This window comes from Nothobranchius furzeri, chromosome 13, assembly GCF_043380555.1.
Source record: "Nothobranchius furzeri strain GRZ-AD chromosome 13, NfurGRZ-RIMD1, whole genome shotgun sequence".
Classification (NCBI taxonomy): Eukaryota; Metazoa; Chordata; class Actinopteri; order Cyprinodontiformes; family Nothobranchiidae; genus Nothobranchius; species Nothobranchius furzeri.
Genome location: NC_091753.1, coordinates 59,154,612 through 59,174,778, shown reverse-complemented (window position 1 = coordinate 59,174,778; position 20,167 = coordinate 59,154,612). Strand labels below are relative to the sequence as shown.

At 44.0% G+C, this 20,167-nt stretch overlaps 1 protein-coding gene across 1 annotated transcript in view; it reads left to right on the top strand.

Moving 5' to 3' along the window:
* Positions 1-20,167, top strand: part of galnt17 (polypeptide N-acetylgalactosaminyltransferase 17) — a 44,837-nt gene that overhangs the window by 10,365 nt on the left and 14,305 nt on the right. Inside the window, exon 3 of the mRNA XM_054743339.2 lies at positions 7,997-8,163. Coding sequence (XP_054599314.1) covers positions 7,997-8,163 — 167 coding nt within the window. The remainder of the gene's footprint in view (positions 1-7,996; positions 8,164-20,167) is intronic.

The following is a 20,167-nucleotide window of genomic DNA, read 5'->3' as shown; positions in this document are numbered from 1 at the left end:
ATCATCTTCTCCATCTCCTCTCCTTGACTTCATTACTGAAGCATCTATTAGCTTCTTTCTGCTCCTTCATGTCGAGTCCTGCTTCAGCGTTCCCAGAGTTCAGTGTTGAAATGTTTATCCGGATCTGGTTCTGGTTCTGATGAGCACGTCTGGGTTGGATGATTTTAGATGTTGTTCAGAAAAGTGTCAAATTTATTTCTATAACCTTTAAAACAACAAAGTCTGTCGTCATCAGATTTTATTTATAAAGCGCTTCTCAAGCAAAAGTGTGACTCACGCACACACACACACACACACGCACACGCACACACACACACACACCCAATAACATCAGTAAAAATTATATTTTAATATTCGGCTGAGTCCAGATGAGCCGAGTTAGGCAAGGAAACACCATCAGAGGAGCCGTCTGCCCCGGCAGCATCAGGTCAGCCACAGCAACCAAGTCAGGGTGTGTCATTAGATCCCAGCTCCCTGCAGAGAATGCTGCTGTTGTGCCCTTAGGCAAGACACTGTGCACTGTGCGATTTTTGCCAAATCCCTCGTCCCGATTAGAATCGTGACCAAAAACGGTCAACGTCAGCGTGATTTGCATATCTGTGCACCACGCTGTGAACGTACTCCTGACCGGCTCTGCGACAGCTTTCTGAGCCGTCTCATGACCAAATCAGCCTCCGACAGTCTACAAGCACCGCTTGCAAACCTACGACTCCTGTCTGCAACCGACCAATGAAAACACACCTTTGGGATGCCGCAGCAGCAAGACTCCGCCTCTCTGAGCTGCGGTTTCAGTTTATGTTTAAAATGCGGATTATAAACTACGCACTAGTTCTTATTTCTGTTAATAGCCCAAGATAAACTGGAGTTATACTAAAATAATTAAACTACCTTTTTAGACCATCAGATAAATTGTGATTCTGTGATCTGTGTGAGCTGAGAGGAGACGAGCTCACAAACATAAAAATAAAACACAAAAACACGAGATCCCTTTGCTGTTGGTGGAAATCTCACATATTCAGCCTTTAAAGACGGTTCGGTTGCGTTTTGCTGCAGCGGGACAGGAAGCTGCACTCAGTCTCGGAGCGCAGCTGTGAGACAGAATTCACGGCAAAAGTTTAAATATTGCAGTGATCGGTGACAGATTGTTACTTGTCTGTAGTTTAGTGGGTTCTTGTGCATAAAGGAGAAGGATGAATGACCAGCCGACAGATCAGCTGTTTGGCTGAAAGACGGGGAAAAGGAGACCCGGAGTCTGACGCTAAAGCAAGGGTTTTCAAAACCAAGTTTCCTCTTTGAGGAAGATGAGCTGACACTAACCTTTGTTTTGGTTAGCGGTCTGCATAGGGACGTATGCTTCAGGAGGTGCGCTCATGACGCAGCGTGTCCTGCAGGAGAGACACGTCGTGTAATCTGCCTCACAGAAATCTTGCATCGTACAGCGTGCCACTTTTCTGTGCGACGGCCGAAAACCGCACAGTGTGATCCGGGCTTTAGGCTCTGCAGGAAGGGACCAGCAACGAATGCGATAGGATGGGTAACAAAAAATTATTTTAAGGAGTTTTCAAATCCAAACCAGAATTTTACTTCAGATGCAAATTTGTAGTCTTGTAGGAGAGAAGAAACCAGTTTGTTGTCTTTTTATTTAAATGTAGTTTTATTAGACTGATTACCTGGTCAGTAGAGATGCAGTTGGAGCTTTTACTGTCAGACTTTGCTTTCTTTCCGTTTTAAGCGCACAGCTCTGCTATGTATACCAGACAAAGATCTATTATGTATCTACCGTAATTTCTGGACTATAGAGCGCACCTCAATATAAGCCGCACCTACTAAGTTTTAAAAAAGCATGGAACTGTACTTATATAAGCCGCACCGGGCTAAAAGCTGCATATATCTTCTGAATTGAAAACGTAGTTTAACTGGACGTAACTGAACTGATCAGTATCGAACAAATGGAAAAGTTATTGATTAGTTCATTCATCTTCCTCTTGCGCACTAAAGCCATGAAAGTCCTCTTCTTCAGTGTCGGAGTTGAACAGCCTCAGAAGAGCTTCGTCACATACCTTTTCTGTGGCGATGTCCGTGTTGCTGTCATCATCCCCGGGTGAAGCTGGCTTGAATGAGATCTTCCCGCTGCCGTCTCCAGCGCCGAACCATGGATTCATTCATGCCAAGCTTACGTGCGGCAGCACTGTTTCCCTCCTTTACTGCCAGATCGATGGCCTTCAACTTAAATGCTTGAACATATGAACTCATACGTGTAGTTACCATGATGAGGGGGTATGGATTTGAAACACATTCTTCGTCGTGCCGGCTGCTTGCATGTGCTAAATTAAAATGAGCACTTTCTTCGATTTCCACTCCAATCCAATTTTATTTATACAGCGCATTTAAAAACAGCATGTCAGCTGACCAAAGCACTGCACGGAGTTAAACCTAAAAAGCCATTCTAAATACACATACATACACATTAAACACAGATAAAGACTGTCATAAAATAGAAACACCTAAAAACAATACCAATGTATAAAACAGCCAATAAAAGAGAAGTCAGTAAAACAGAAGAGAGTCACAGCATAAAAGACCGATTATTGACCAAAAGCCAAATTAAAAAAATGTGTCTTCAGGCTGGATTTAAACTGTGCCGGTGAAGAAGCCTGGCGTACCACCAGAGGGAGTGCGTTCCAGAGTCTGGGAGCAGCAAAGGCGAACGCACGCTCCCCACGAGCTTTATACTTCATTTTAGGGACCATGAGCAATAGATGATCAGCAGACCTTAGTGACCGGGGGTTGAGCAGCTCAGAGAGGTATAGGGGGGCTAGACCATTCAGGGCTTTGTAAGTAAAAGTTATAACTTTGTGTTGAATTCGAAATTGCACAGGAATCCAGTGTAGATCATCCAGAATGGGAGTGATGTGGCAGCGTTTATTTGTATAGGAGGGAAATCTGGCTGCAGCGTTCTGGACTTTCTGCAGACGATTTAGGACAGACACATTTACACCAATTAGAACCGAGTTGGAAAAATCGAGTCTGGAAGTGATAAATGCATGGATCACTGATTCTAAGTGTGGCCTCTTAAGAATGGGCTTTATTCGGGCAAGGCGACGAAGCTGGAAGAAGCAGGATCGAACATTAGCATTTACATGTGCACTCATTGTCAAGTCAACATCCAGTTTAACCCCAAGGCCGGTCACACATGAATTTCCACTTTTGACTTCCACCTGTTTCACTTTCTGCTAAAGCGCCCCCTGGCAGGTGAAGGAAAATCTTCAGTAAAGCCGCTCCTCATTATAAGCCGCACGGTTCAAAGCGTGGGAAAAAGTAGCGGCTTATAGTCCGGAAAATACGGTAATAATGAAACATATTTTAACCTAATTAACTGATTGAAGCTTCTCTGAAACCGTCATCTGTACTCTGAGACCCGCAAGAACTTTTCTGACTTTCACAGAATTAAAAATAAATCATTTACTTTAAAAAGAGACAATGTGCAATTCTAGTAAGTTCAGATGCAGAAAAGCTTTTGAGTTATCTACATTAGGAAAGATTAGATTTCAATTCTCAACCGAATAAATGTGTCAAAACGTTATATCAGGATCCAAAGGCAAGAAAAAGGATAAATGAGAGTCTCACCAACTAGACAGAGGTGCTGCCTCTCACCAACGTTATTTGCGTTATCCATTGAGCTTCTAGCTGAAGCGATAAGGCACCTAGATGAATTGAAGGGGGTTAAAAACATAAAAGTGGGTTTTTTGTTGACAACGTGTTAATATATCTAGAACAACCAGAAGTTGGCCTATCCACACTGATGGCACTTGGATTCATATGGATATCAGGGATAGCCTGGCAGCGCTCCATTGACGGTTCTCGGTCGTGGCGCGGGTTCTACCGTTGTCTTTCAAACGATCTCTGCATGCTATTGGACAATGAACAACGTGATGCACTCACCGCAACAGATGTCTGTAAACGATGCAGTCCACTGTTGAAGAAGGTGAACAACAGTGCTCAGCATAAATGAGTACACCCCTTTAAAAAGTGCTAATTTAATCTGCAGCTCAGTGAACAAAAGAATAACTTCCAGAATTTCCACAAGGCTGGCTTTTATTCAACACGTGTTTAACTCCATAACATGAAAATAAGGTTAATAAAATAACTTAGATCACAAAATCTTCAGTTTTACTAAAATTGGTTGAAGAAACAAAAACTACATCTAGTATTTTATATGACTACCATGAGTTTCAGGACTTCTAGGCATGGAATGAACAAGATGGCGACATATGGCAACATCTATCTGTTTCCATTCTTCAAGAAGAACGTCTCTTAGAGCCTGGATGCTGGATGGAGAGTGATGGTTCAGAATTCTCCACAGGTGTTGGATTGGGTTCAGATCCAGGACACATACTTGGTCATTCAACCACCTTCACCCTGTTCTTCTTCAGAAATGCAGCTGCAGCTTTAGATGTTTGTTCTGGAGTGGCACCGACATACTTTGGTGCTAGTCGCGACATCCGGAGAAGACTAACAGCTTATTTTTCACCAGAAAAGTTGTGAGATTGAGACCCTGGCTGCCGAAGTGCAATTAAGAAACCAAACAAGTTGCAGAGGTTATGAGCACGGTCGGGACAGAGGAGTAAAGCTGAGGAAAATAATCAAATAATCGATGCATCGGGACATGCGGACATAAACGATTCTGCATCGTAGAAGAGTACGCCATAATCGATTATAGTGGGATGTAGTTTAGTTTTTTTAACGCCGGCACCAGCGCCGCGTCCATACCTGTCAGAGTGAGCGTCCTCCACATTTACCAAGTATTGTTCCGCTTTAATGTGGTGCTGCAAGGCTGAGCGCTGGAGTTGTAACCTGAGACCGAATCAGCCCGTACGGTTCTGTTGGATTTTGGCCGTGAATTATGTTAATTGAGCGGGTTGTCACGCGGCGCGCTCCGCTCGCCCGATCAGTGACAGAGAGAGAGAGAGAGAGAGAGAGGATCGGAGGATGCTCCTCCAAACATGCGTTATTATTTTCATAATTTAATTATTATTTCTCGCACATCTTAAATATTATTGGCAGTTTAGAAATTGTTTTATGTTTGATTATTTTCTGCATCAAACAGAACTTGATTCCTGCTCCAACATTTCAGAAGTGAACCACCAGGATCAAATAAAATAACAAACTAAGTCAAACATTTCATTTGGTGTCATTTCTGACACACCAACTGCGGCATAAATATTTGACTCTAGAGCTGCTCAGAGACATTAAACACTCATATGAACCCGGTGTTGTGGGGGTAAATATGTTGCTTTTAAGCTTAATATATTACCTTTACCTATGACCAATAAGCTGTGATATTCTGTATGAATATAGAGTATCACTCTGATTGGTCTTTGAATGTTTAATCAGAAGATTTAGGATTTTTTGCCTTTTCAGGGATCAAACACACTTCGTATCAATTCAGACCAAGTCAGGTTTATCAAAGGTAAACAAATGAAAAACAATACAAGTTAAATAAGACGACTGTGATGGATGAATATAAGTGGATGGGATGTGATGTATGATGATTGAATGGTGTGTGTTTATCAGAACCTTGTATCTAGAAGAACTGAGTTCTGGGTGTGAAACGAATTTGGTCTGCATTAAACTATGAAGTTGGTTCTTATCAAAGCGGCACCAGACGCAATCTGGCTGTGTTCTACGTACCCCTAAGGAGACTCCCTTTCGGATCGGGGGGTGGGGGGGGGGGGGGGGGGGGACGGGTGACCCCAAGGTACCGAAGTTCGTAGAAAAGACTGCAGTACGACCAGGTCAGTCCAGAGTCGTCTCCCGGATCACAACAGATACAGTAGATGAAATAGTTTGCATCTAGAACGGCTGTTTCTGAATAGCTGAAGGAAGCGTTTTGCTGTGTCAGCTGTAGCGTGGAGGCTCTTGACATCTTGCCAAGAGATGCGGTGGTTCGAGTTTTCCCCCGGTGACCAGTCCGGAGTTCTGCTCAAAACCTGACTGAATCACTCAGCAAGTGTCTGTTTTAATATTCCCATATTATGATTACCTGGCCAATCGGGACGTGCCATGTTAAGAGGTGTTAACAAACAACCCTCAGAACATCACGCCTTCTTTCAGATGGAAGGTTCTCTGATTTGTGGGTAAGGTCATGTCTATGTGCGTGAAATTACTTTAACTTCATCATCCCGCCATGTGTGTAAGTGTAAGGCTGATTAGCTTGTCAAGTCACACGCGCTGGTTATCAGACAGATGGATCAGTGCAGGACAAAATTCATTTCAACCTCAACTTAGGCACAGATTAATCAAAACATTTCATTCAACCACATTGTTCATTTCATTTCATGATTAATTAACTCATATGAGCTGAAAATGTTCACTTTCATTCAGAGGCAGGAGGAATCCTGTAGAAGTGATAAGACCTTGAAACGGGAACAGGTTGTAGACAACATGTTATCGTGTGTTCAGAGCTGCAGAATCTTCCGGCTTGTTGGGAGATAGAATTTAAAATCCACCTTAGAGAATGGAATCATGTCTGTAGGTGACCGGAGGGTCAATATGTCGGTGAAAACTGACCGTTGCTGGACGTTACACCAATACGTATATTATTATTACATTATGGGTCCTGTAGGTTTTCAGTATTTTTTCAGATTTGTGAGTTTTTGCAAAGCGTGTTTTTCTCAGCCTGAGGCGTGGTGTTGAACGAGGAAACAGATGTTTCTACTTTGTTAAATCGTCTTAAATGTTTAAAATGTTTTGTCCTGACCTGTTGTGGATGGAGAGCTTTTCAGGGATGGCAGGTTGTGTCGATTAGTTTTTGATAAAATAAATAAATAAATAAAAAGCAATTATCTGACATCTTCTATTTATCGATGAAAATAAATCTATATGAAATAATTGTGATGCATCGGGATTTCGAATCGAATCGAATCATTGACCCAATAATCGTAATTGAATCGGGAGACAAGTGAAGATGCACAGCTCTACAGAGGTTCCTGTCAGGAATAAATAAAAACTTTTATCAGATGAATCGTAGAGTAACAGGTTGTCATTTACAATTTACATTTAAGGAGTCGATCTGGATGGAGTTGGTTTTATTTGGGAATGTCCGAATGCAGCCTCAGCTTTCATTACGGTCAAGCTTAGCTGTTAAAGAGCATCATCCAGTCTCGTGGTTTTTGATGAAAATATTGGATTTATTGTATATCCATCCATTCTCATCCGCTTATCTGGCGTCGGGTCGCGGGGGCAGCAGCCCAAGCAGGGAGGCCCAGACTTCCCTCTCCCCAGCTACCTGGGCCAGCTCCTCCAGGGGAATCCCAAGGTGTTCCCTGGCCAGGTGAGAGACATAGTCCCTCCACCGTGTCCTGGGTCTACCTTTAGGTCTCTTTCCGATTGGCCGGGGTGATAAATCGATTGAATAAATTAATTTGGAAAAAATCGTAAATCCAATTAGAAATAATAAAATCGGGAGATTTTGTTTTTAGGCCGTATCGCCCAGCTCTACTTTACGGTTGGACGTGCCCAGAAAACCTCACCAGGGAGGCGTCCAGGAGGCATCCTAACCAGATGCTTGAGCCACCGCAACTGGTTCCTCTTGATGTAGAGGAGCAGCAGATCTACTCTGAGTCCCTCCCGGATGACCTGGGAGAGCCTAGACTACCCTGCTGAGAAAACTCATTTCGGCCGCTGGAATCTGCGATCTTGTTCTTTAGGTCACTACCCAAAGGTCAGGGTAGGAACGTAGATTAGCTTATTGGATGAAATGTTTCAGCTCCCACAGGAAACAAGATTATTAATTCTGTAATTTAGGTTGACATTTCTTCCTTCTCATGAGCAAAACCGATCCAAAGCCTTGTTAGTTTAAAAACCAGCAACTAACAGAGAAACGTGGAGTTTGGTGTAAAATAATTTTAAAAATTCTGGTGATGAAACAGAAGGCATCAGCTTTATTCTCTCTGAGGAAGATTGGTGCAGAATGACTTATTTGTTTTTCCTGCAGATGCAGAAAAGCCAGCTACCCGAGAGACCTCCCCCAGATCTCCCTCATCTTCATCTTTGTCAACGAGGCTCTTTCAGTGATCCTGCGATCCGTCCACTCAGCTGTCAATCACACGCCGGCTCACCTGCTGAAGGAGATCATCCTGGTGGACGACAACAGCGACGACGGTCAGTGAGACGGACGCTGTTGTCTTAAAAACCCTGTGAGAGAAATACAAACACGTTGTTTCTTGCCGATTGTGAACTTTAAAGCTTCTCTAGAGTCAGGAGAAGTCAAGAATACCAATCCTAATTTGAGATATTCTGGGAACCACCAGTAGACCTGCGGTCTGAGAGCGAAGTGCTCGGTTAGGAACGTATGGAACAATCAGGTCACTGATGTATGATGGAGCTTGATTATTAAGAGCTTTGTATGTGAGAAGAAGGATCTTAAAATCTGTTCGCAGCCAGTGTAGGGAGGCTAAGACAGGCAAGTGGGTGGAGCTGAACCACGGTCAGCCCCGCCCACTGACTTATTCAGCTGTGCTCCTCTGTGAGAGCGGGGGAGGGGGGTTGCAGACGTTCCGCTGCTGTTTCTCACCAGTGTCAGCTGATGGAGGGCTCTAGTCTCGTTGAGCCGTTCGTGTCAGCGGACACGATAGGGTCGATGAGGGGGGTGGGGCATGACGCTTGTAAAGCGCTGGGGGAAACCCTGCTGTTGATAAACTAGAGTGTGTGAAGGCTGTACCAACTCCAGCCTGTCTGGACATCGAGTCCACGGGTTTCCAGATCAGAGGAACGACGCCTCTATCCTAGGACTGGGCGATATGGCCTAAAACCAATATCACGATATGTTGAGGATTTCACCTCGATAATGATAGACGATAACTAAACAAAATGTGTCCACTAGATGGGGCTGTCGCATGTATTACGTTAAGTTAAATTTTTACGTGGCTCAAGGTGGTTCAGCTTCCCAAAAGGACATAAATGTTGCCAACCTGCACACACCTTTTCATTTTTTTATTATCAAATTTATTGACATGGGAAAATGATCCCAATAAGAGTCCGAAACTTCGATACCGCCCAGCCTTACTCCTATCTCCGTGCCGGAGGGTGCTTTGTGCAGCTGAAAAGACGGACCTCTGCAGCCCATATGGGTCGGTACCGGGTCAGGGAGGTCCGCATAGGGCTCCGGAGACCCGTGGAGGGGTTTAAAAATTAAATGTGGATTTCTAGGATTCAGGTCACCACCAGAACCAGGTCAGAACCGACCGCGGCTCAGCAGGCCAATTGAGCTGGTTTCTGGGTCAGAACCAGATCAGAAAAGCCGCCTGCACCACCAGGAGAGGATCATGTGCAGCTTTTAAGAATACCAGCTAGACTGGCTCGCTGGTGTCTGGGTCAGATCCAGTCCACAGAAGCCCGCATGTGCTCCAGAACCGGATGACAGACGTCTCTCTCCCTCTCTCTAAGCTAAACTAGGTGAGGTGAGCGGATATTAACGAGTATGAGACCGCTGACAGGCGCTCATTAGTATTAATATTATATTAACTGAGCGATACTACTTTAACTGTCTGGTACATGATAGTAATCTGTACTATATTATGATGCTAGCACACAACCTCTCCTCTTTGGCCGATGGTTTCTCCCTCTGGTTGATCTCTGCTCTCTGGGGCGAGCAGCAAACTCAGAACTTTAAGGTTCTGGTCCATCAGAAGTACAATTTAAAGCTTCCTCTGTGTCAGAGCCACAGTAGAGTCCAGACTTTCTCTGGATTAAGCTAACAGGACTCCCTCAGCTGTTTCTCTAAACATCGGCTCATGGGAGTCGCTAACCCGCGGTTTGCTCTTTAAGGTTTGTTTTGCCCTCTGCGGACGCCGGTTCGACTCCAGGTGGGGTTGGCAGTGATTTATTTAGCCAACTGAAACATATTTTATTTAATTATATTTTAGTTTGATTGAGGGCAGTGGTGCAGTGGTTAGCGCTGCTGCCTTGCAGCAAGGTCCTGGGTTCAAATCCTGACCTGGGGGGTTTTTGCAAGGAGTTAGCATGTTCTCCCTGTGCATGCGTGGGTTCTCTCCGGGTACTCCAGCTTCCTCCCACAGTCCAAAAACATGACTGTCAGGTTCATTGGTCTCTCTAAATTGTCCTTAGGTGTGTGTGCTTGGTTGTTTGTCCTGTGTCTCTGGGTTGCCTTGCGATGGACTGGCTCTCTGTCCAGGGTGCCCCCGTGACCCTGCAAAGATAAGGCGGTAAAGAAAGTGGATGGACCCCGGTGAGGGACAAATAGAGTGTAATCCTGACTAGAGAATGCATGAGATGAACAAATATTTACAATTTACATAAGAATTGGATTTTTTTTGTTTTCCAAGATAACGTAAAGTTTATTAGAGCATCAGGCCAGACTTCTCCATGGAAGAAAAAACAACAGAAAAGATCATTTGGACTAAGGGATGAATAGCTGGACTGTTCTTTCTCCATGGCTGGAACCTGCTTGCTCCTGACAAACCTTTTAGTCCTTCTCCTGTCTTACAAACATCACAGAGGGGGCGGGGCTTTGCCTCACTCCTGGAGACAGAGAAATAACACAGGTGCGGCACGGCGCTGCCCATTCCTTAATTTCTATCTTTGAGCAGCTTCTTCTGTGCCTGCCAGGACCTCATCTTACTTGTTATTACCCAGCTTCCCTTTTTCAGTGTCTAAGAGGAAGTATTGATCCACCACATTTTCATCAAACCCCTCAATGTGGCGTCAGACTCCAGCTGCGAGTCTCACTCCTTTCTTCCAGCTAAAAAACAGCTGAGCTGCTGGGCATTCGTCATTATCATCCTCATTTATACCTAAAAAACACTCAACTACATATGAATAATCTGTTTGTCACAGATCGCTCCGGTGTCTAAAGTTTGTCGTCAGTGTGGGTCTCACAGCTTACTGCGCTCCGTGGCGGCTCATCGTGGTTTTCACAAGTTCTCTGATTGTCTAAAAAAACAAAAAGGGTGTTTCTTAAGTTTAGAATAACTGTGCTTTTACTAGTCCTATTAACAAAACGTAAAAACTGGAGTGTCGTTTATAATCTCCTTTTTAAATCCAATTTAGAAACGTAACTCGGGGAGGCGGAGTCTTGCTTCTACGGCGTCCCAAATCAGACCTGTTCAAAAGACGCAGATCCGCGACCGTAGACCCCAGAGGGTTCAGCTTCCCCAGTTCGGTTCCACCATGAGAAACCTGTGCCTGACAAGTGTTGCACTGAGCCAAACTGTCTCTTTAGGACTTCAACGAAAAATATGTAGCGTAGTTAATCTACATAACTATGATTTAACGTTGTTTATCAGCTTTGCTAAATCCTGAGAAAGATCAAACAAATTAGCATATGAACTTATATTTACATAGATATCCACAGATATTTATACAATCGATAGAAGTTCATACACCAACTGGCTTGGTCTATATTTAACCCAAAGATTAATATTTAATTTAAGGGATTTAAATTAATAGCAAAAGTTTATTTATTAAATCAGAAGATTTAGAGATTTTTGCTCGTTCAGCGACCAAATATACACAACTCTGTGTTTCATTTCAAAGAAGAGTCAGGTTTAAAAAGTTAAGAATATATTACTAACACTTTAAAGATGACAATTTAAAAGACAATTAATAAATGACCATTTATAACAGCTTTGATATTAAAACTTGGTATTAAAAGTAATCTGTGTCTGGATGAGAACTAAAATGAGATGTGTGTGTTTGGATGTGTGAATGTAGTCTCAGAAGGTTCCTATCAGAGAGAGAAATCGCGTTCTGGGTGAGAGAGTTGTTTTGCAGCTAACTAGAGTATTTCTTAAGGGGAACAGCATACAGATGCAATCTGTGTTCTACCTCACCGTTCAGACGACCCTCTGTGTGGATCCGGAGGTCAAGGGAGGATGTTGTCAGCCTCTGGGTACTCGTTCCGGTAGGGAAGACCCGAGTGGTACCGACTCTCTGGTCCAAGAGTTGCCGCAGGCACACAGGTGTTGAGTTTGCGTCTTAAATTAACTCTGAAGGAGTTTGCGTCAGCTGGTTGCAGGTGGCGTTTATTGGAGCAATTCTATCGGTGTGACAGAACAGCTTAGTGGAGGCTTCGAGCGGCCGTCTCGATCCTCTGGGACTCTCGTGCCACGGAGAGATTTTGGTGAGCTTCGAAACTGACCTTGAACTGAGGAGTTTTGGTTTTATTACCACATGGCCGACATTGTTCCTTGCAACTTTGCTAGCACACACTGTTCTGATCATGTGGACTTTGCATGCTGGATCTGGGCGCTGATGTATAGAAATCCTGGAATGGAATTTAAAGCAGAACATACTGCTAATATCGGAGATTTTTAATGCAGTCCTATATCATCCGATACAGTTTTCTTGGGCCGATATCCAATATCAATATTGGAACAGGACATCCCAAAATGACTTTACCAATTGGGAGCATATATATAGTAAAAAGAATTGGTCCAAGCACTGAACCCTGTGGTACTCCACAAGTAACCATGGAGTGTGAAGAAGATTTGTCATGTACATTTACAAAATAAAATCTATCAGACAGGTAGGATTGAAACCAGCCTAGCACTGTTCCTTTGATCCCTACAACATGTTCAAGTCTTTCTACAAGAACATTGTGATCAACTGTGTCAAAGGCAGCACTGAGATCTAACACACACATATGTTGAATGTAGAAGCTGCTAGGACATGACGTGGGTTCTTGGGTGGTCTGAAGAGACGCTGATGCTTTGGTGACTGATGGTGTCAAAGTTTCTGCCTGGCAGATAGAGACACAGGGGAGTCACGGGAGACATGTCCCTGTCTTATCGGGCTTGGCTGCCAAACCGAGCTTTGTGAGATGAAGGAGAAAAGAGGGGAGGAGTAGAAGAAAAGAAACGAGGCGGGAGATGGATGGATATACATGCCAGAAATGAGTTGGAGGAATGGGATAAGACTGGAGGATCGGGAAAGGTCAAAGAGAGAAGAGGAAAGATGAAGAAGCACCAAATAATGAAGAGGCTGAGAGAACAAACCAGGCTATTGGAGAAAGGGGGGGGGGGGGGGGGGGGAGACGGAGAGGTCCTGAGATAAATGAGGTCGGACAGACTAGAGGAGAGGGAATAATGCATATCCGAAAGAAATGGAAGGAGTAATCTACCAGAACGAAAAGCAGAGACGGGTGTGAAGAAAGGGGGAATAAAGACCCGAGACCATCAAAGCTTTGAAGGTAAAGGTGAGAGCTATGTCATCGATGTGTTTCCTACAGCAACGGAGGTCCAAACCAAGCCAGAACAAAATGTTTCCTGTTTGAAGGTTTTTAGCTGAGCTAAAATTCACTCATAAAAGCAACTAGTTTTGGGTCTGGATATGGCGGGGTTAACGTTTCTGAGGTAATTAATAGAAACAAACATGAAGAATAGAATAGAATAGAATAGAATAGAATAGAATAGAATAGACTATTGGTTCCACAGTGGGACATCAACTTGTTACAGCAGCACCAACACTTGAATAAACTAATCACACAGAACATACCCGATTACTGCTGCTGATCCTCTCAGATTCAACTGAAGTAAAACAGTCAATGCTTGTGATTGTGGGAAAAGTCTAAAAGAAATTACACAAAACATCCTTAAAGGCATATTTGGCAGTTTGCTTGCTTTTTTCTTTCTTCTTCCGGCTCTCGGAGGGTGCAGACGCTTCTTTTCCTCCTCTCCTCCATATCTTATCCTCAACGCCTTTGTCTGTCTCTGTGTGCTGGGTGCACGGCTGCTTCTGCATTTTTTTCTGGAAACTGAAATTCACTAAAATGGATCTCGTTAGCTGGTCTCTCAACGTGATTGATAAAAAAAATTTCAACGATGAGAACGGGAGAAGGGACTCCCGGATGTCCCACCGGGACAGACCCAGTTGGACACATCATGGACTCCTGGAAACAGTGGAACTTGATTTGTTTATCTCAGCTGTCTGTGGAGGACTCTGAAGACGTGTGGATATTCGTGGTGTTGGTGTCGGGTTTCCTGCTTATCAGCCTTGGAGGCTACCTGGCTTGCCGGAAAATTAATGAGCTGTCGAGGAATATTGGCCTGCTCCCAGAGCTCAGAGATGGTTTGCACCGCGCTGTGAATTCACAGACTCACATAAATGTCAAGATGAATCGTAAGCTTGGGACTTTGGTGGAGATTCATTTTTTGGCACAGAAGATGGATGCCATCAAGGAGAGAGTGGACGAATCAGCACGGATTGGGATAGATTAATGTCCATTATTGGGATTTTGAGAGGTTGAGGACCAACAAACTGTAAGACAGAGAGGAAATTATCTCCGTCTGGCCCCAAAACAATTTCTAGTCGGAATCTGGCGCCCTTGAGCCTGCAAGGCTACAACGAAAACTCCCCCCTCACAAGATATGTGGAATGTGCCGTCGCTATGGCAACTCAACTCTCTCCTTTCCCAGCCTGGGCGGGACTGCAGGAAGGCCGCTGAAGCATTCCAGGGTCACTGCAACCCTCCAACCCTCAATGCTCCTCCCCCTATCCACACTGAGGTGACATGCGCTGCTTATCGTGGCTGCAGGAACTGAAGTGGGGATAGTCCCAACCCACCACCCCACCTAGTGGACACTTATGTTGTGTTGTCTGAAGTCTGTTGCATATCTGTCTGAGGTGTTTTTTTGCAGAGCAAAGCTGCCCTCCTGGTGGAGGGTAACTCTGAAGTGCCTTTTTCCCTCCACCTGAACCAATCCTCATGTAACCCTCTGATCTCTATTAAGGTAGCGCGACTCAGGGTTGTGAATGACCACAGTCACCAGTTCTTGTCACGTGTCTTGCCCATGAATGTCTCATCTCTGAATTGTGTGTACTGAAACTCTAATATCACTCTAGAATTAATAAAGTATCTTTGATTTGATTTGATTTAGCACCCCCTAGTGTCCGTTATTAATTCTCTGTGGTTAAACCGAAAATGAAACCATCTCCTCGCTGTGCGTTTGTCTTTTTAACACCTTAGTCTAACAGCTGAGAAGTCTTCCCTTCATTAGTGTCTACAGGAGGGATTCATCACTAAACGAAACAAATCAGCTGTGTTCATCAATCAATCAAAGCTTTATTTATAAAGCGCCTTCCGCAACCCTGTCAGGAAGCCCAAAGCGCTGAACATGGTACAGTTAAGTAAATATATTGAATAAATCAACAATAAAAGAAATTCAAATTACAAAATACAAATTACAAGATAGATGAAGCAGTCCGGTAAAGGAGAAATGTGTGAAACACATTTGGATTGAGTGGATGGATTGAGTGTACCAATGAAAACTGTGGAATGGATTCAACATAAAAGAGGGCCAAAATCAAACATGTTCCAGAAACGCCAAGCGGAGGAGGTGCGTTTTTAGGTGATTCTTAAAGACTGGCAGAGAGGGGGACAGCCTAACTGAGGGTGGCAACTGGTTCCATAGTGACGGTGCTAGGACTGAGAAAGCCCGGTCCCCACGGGTACGACACCTAGAACGAGGGACAGCGAGCAGGCCTTGGTCAGAGGAGCGCAGAGCGCGTGATGGGGAATGTCTGTTCAGGAGAGTGGCCAGATAGGGGGGAGCACCACCCTGGAAGAAATGATAAACAAAGACGAGGATTTTGAATTGTGAGCGATGATCTAAAACATGCGGGAAATGTGCTGGAAGCAGTCTGCAGCGCCGGGTAGGTCAGCTAAATGTTTACTAAGTCACTTCATCAACCGTGTAAAAGGTCATTTTAGCACATGCGGCTCAATAAAATGATTTAAAACATGAAAAAGTTGCAAAGTTTGCCTTTAAAATGATGCGTGGATGTGTGCTGATGGTTTCTGACGAGATTACAGAAATGAACACACACACACACACACACACACACACACACACACACACACACACACACACACACACACACACACACACACACACACACCTTCTGCTCTTGGTTGACGATTGGCCATCAGCCATCCATCATAGAGGGAAGACATTGCAGCTGCTCAGAGGGCAGCGCTGACAAACACTCACCCCTCTCATGGTTTTGTGTGTGTGTGTGTGTGTGTGTGTGTGTGTGTGTGTGTGTGTGTGTGTGTCAAAGAGAAAACAGCATGGAAACTAACTTTTGATCAAGAGAGAGCGAGAAATATAGAAATAAGAGAGATCTGTTTTCCTACCTCCTGAGCTTCTGCTGTCCCAGTAGGTAGAGGTAGAGCGGGTTGTCCAGTAAGGTTGTAGGTTTGATCCCGCTCCCACCAGAGAATGCTGTTGTGTCCTTGGGCACGACATAAGGCCTCGCCTCCGCCACCAGTGTGTGTGAGTGAGTGAGAGTGTGTGTGTGTGTGTGCGTGCGTGCGGGGGGTCTTGTTCCCTGTGAAAACGAAGCAGTACAAGTGATAATGCTGCAGGATTTAATAATAATAATAATAATAATAATACATTTTATTTCAAAGCGCCTTTCAGGACACCCAAGGTCACTTTACACAAAACACGTAATAAAATACAATAAAACAATAATAAAACCCAAAGAAGAAAAAACAGAGAGAAACATTTCAATAAAATCAGAGGTTGTAGGCAGATTTAAACATATGTGTTTTGAGTTTTGATTGGAAAAGGGTAAAACTGTCGATGTTCCTGATGTCTGGGGGAAGTGAGTTCCAGAGTCGAGGAGCAGAGCGGCTGAAAGCTCTGCTCCCCATGGTAGCGAGACGGGCAGAAGGAACCGCAAGATGGATGGAAGAAGAAGATCTGAGTGAACGGGACGGGGTGTGAATACTTATAAGGTCTGAGATATATGGAGGAGAGAGGTTGTGGATTGCTTTGAAGGTATGGAGGAGAATTTTGAAGATGGGCCTGAATTTAACTGGGAGCCAGTGGAGCTGCTGGAGAACCGGCGTGATGTGGTGAAAGGAAGGGGTTCTGGTGATAATACGGGCTGCTGAATTCTGGACCAGTTGCAGTTTATGAAGGAGTTTGTTGGGGAGACCATAAAGAAGTGAATTGCAATAGTCGAGACGGGAGGTGACGAGGCTGTGGACGAGAATGGCGGCAGTGTGAGGGGTCAGTGAGGGACGAAGACGGTTTATGGAACGTAGATGGAAGTATGCTGACCGAATTAAGTTATTAATGTGAGCCTGAAAAGAAAGTGAGCTGTCGAGGATGACACCCAGACTCTTGACATGAGGGGAGGGGGAGACTATGGCGCTGTCAATAGTTAAAGAAAAGCTGTCAGATGTTGAGAGGGTGGAGTTAGTGCCAACTAGAAGAAGTTCAGTTTTATTGCCGTTGAGTTTGAGGAAATTAGAGGTGAACCATGATTTGATTTCAGAGAGGCAGAGTGTAAGGGAGGATGGTGGGAGAGTTGAGTTGGGCTTACTGGAAATGTAGAGCTGGGTGTCATCTGCAAAGCAGTGAAACTGGATATTGAATTTGCGGAAGATTTTGCCGATAGGGAGGAGATATACTATGAAGAGGAGGGGCCCCAGGACAGAGCCCTGGGGCACACCTGACTTGACTGGGGTGGGTTCTGAGGTAAAGGATTTTAACTGGATGAACTGAGTGCGGCCAGTAAGGTAAGATTGAAACCAGCGGAGGGGGGTGTGAGTGATGCCTAAGGAATAGAGTCTATTAAGGAGGATGGGATGAGAAATGGTGTCAAAGGCCGCACTCAGATCGAGGAGAATAAGAATAGAGATTAAACCAGAATCAGCAGCAATGAGTAGGTCGTTAGTGATCTTGATGAGAGCTGTTTCTGTGCTGTGGTGGGGACGGAAGCCAGACTGAAACTGTTCATAAAGGTTATTGCGGGTGAGATGTGAATGGAGCTGAGATGCAACAGTTTTCTCAAGGACTTTGGAAATGAAGGGAAGATGGGAAATGGGACGGAGGTTATTGAAATCATTGGGATCTAAACCAGGTTTTTTTAGAATAGGGCTGACTGAAGCGGATTTGAATAGGGATGGGACCGTACCAGAGGATAGTGAGGAATGAATAATGGCTGTTATAAAAGGGAGCAGAGAAGAAAGGCAGGATTTAACTAAAACAGTTGGAATAGGGTCCAGTTGACAGGTGGAAGGTTTGGATTTGGTGATGTAATCTAATATTTCTGAGGGATGGGGAAGTTCAAAGGAGGAGAACGGAATGGTGGGTTCAAATAAATCAGGAGAGGGAGGGGAGGAATGAGGTAAAGAGAGATGGATTCTATTGACCTTCTCATTAAAAAACTGAAGGAGAGAGTTACAGGTTTCTGAAGAGTAAAGATGGATGGGTAAGGAGTCGGGAGGCTGAAAAATGCTGTTCATGATGGAAAATAATGTTTTAGTGTTGCTGGAGTTGGACGAGATGAGACCGGAGTAATACTGAGATTTGGCATGGGAGATGGAGTCCTTGTAGAGAGAAATCTGAGCAGAATATAAGTCTTTATGGATGGTGAGACCGGTTTTCTTGTAGAGTCTTTCAAGCCTCCGGTTAGTAGCTTTCAAGGAGCGAAGGGCAGGGGTGAACCATGGAGCAGACCGAGTAAAATATACAGAGCGGGATTTGATGGGAGCAAATGAATTAAGGATAGAAACCAGACCGATTTCATACTGTTATCCTTCTCAGCAGCAGCACTGCAGGAGCTCTCCATGTCCAGCATGTGTGTAAGCCAGGTCCTTAGTCAACTTAAAGTTGCGCACATTTTTCTGCTAAGTTTTCTTTCATAAATCCCAAAGTTTGCGTGGAAAGTTGCTTATGCAGTTTTCCCACCCCGTTTTGTGCGTAAGCAAGCTTGATGAATGAGGCGCCTGGTCATAAATGATGCATGCTATAGAGAAGTATACAGGAAGTGAGGCGATAGTGCAAGTGCAGGCGATCACTGATAACATTTAGTCCTGGTTGGATTTTGGTGCTTCTGCAGTGACAGAAAAGCTGAATAAAAACGTAGGACCTGATGTTCATACTGGCTTAATATAGAAATGAGGGAAATGTAAGAATGAGACTGAAGTGTACAGAAGCCCTTCAGCAAGTCAACTCGGATTTCTAATCTCTAGAATTAGGGTTGTCACGGTATGAAAATTTAACCTCACGGTCATTGTGACCAAAATTATCACGGTTTTCAGTATTATCGCGGTATTTTTTAAACGGTGTTGCATATGTTCAGAAAGCATTGATAGTCCTGTTCTACACAAACTGAAATAGTTCTGAAAAGGTTTAACAGTGTTTATTAAACCTAAAATAACACAAAGCCTTAGCAAAAGTGCAACTTTTCACAAGTAAAGGAACAAATAGCTTCTTTTTCTGGAACATGTTACAGTAGTCAGTGCAGGTTTAAATGATACAAATCCAAACATTCAAAACATAAACAATATGTAAACAAATCAAAGAAACACCACTTGTTTTCTCATATACTTGTTTTCTTCATTATCAAAATGAAAATCTAAAACTCCAGTCCACACTTGACTTGAGCGCTGTACAAGTCAACCTTAAAAAATATGTATTTAAAATAAATATCCACTTTAAACAAATTACTAAAATAACTACTACACTATGTAATCAAATCCAAATGTTCAAGTATAAATGGCATTGAATAAGTAAACAAATCCATGACAAGGAACTAATTGTATATTTCTCTTCATCATCAACAAATAAGATGCTTCATCCAGCAACAGGGTGTCCGTGACACGGTTTAAATGCTGCCAGAGGACGCTGCGGCTGCAGTCTATAGTGACTCGTTGCATTCTCCCTCAACCAAAAGTCCTCACGTCATGCATTTCAGCTAAAATGCTAATGTTATCTTACCTTGCACTGGCTGTGGAGACGTGGGTGATCGTCACGCAGATGTGCCATGAGATTTGAAGTGTTGCTGCCTTCTGCAGACACTTGTTTCCTGCACGTTCTGCAAACGGGATAGCCGTCTTCTATTAACTGTCCCTCAGCATTTTTCAGAAATCCCAAATATACCCATACTTCCGATTTAGTCTTCTTTGAGGGCTGATGGATGTCCTGGGCGCTGCCGTCGCCTCCTTCGGCCGTTATTTCAGCTTCAAAGTTTTGGTGCCGTTGCAAATTAAAAAGTGCGTGTGCGCGCAGCGGGAACTTCAGCTGAAGCGACGGTGGCTGGTAAGGGTCATCGCGCCGAAACCGCGGCCACGGTAAACCCACCGAGATAATATAGTTTTTTAAAAACTGGACGGTTATTTTTATTGTCA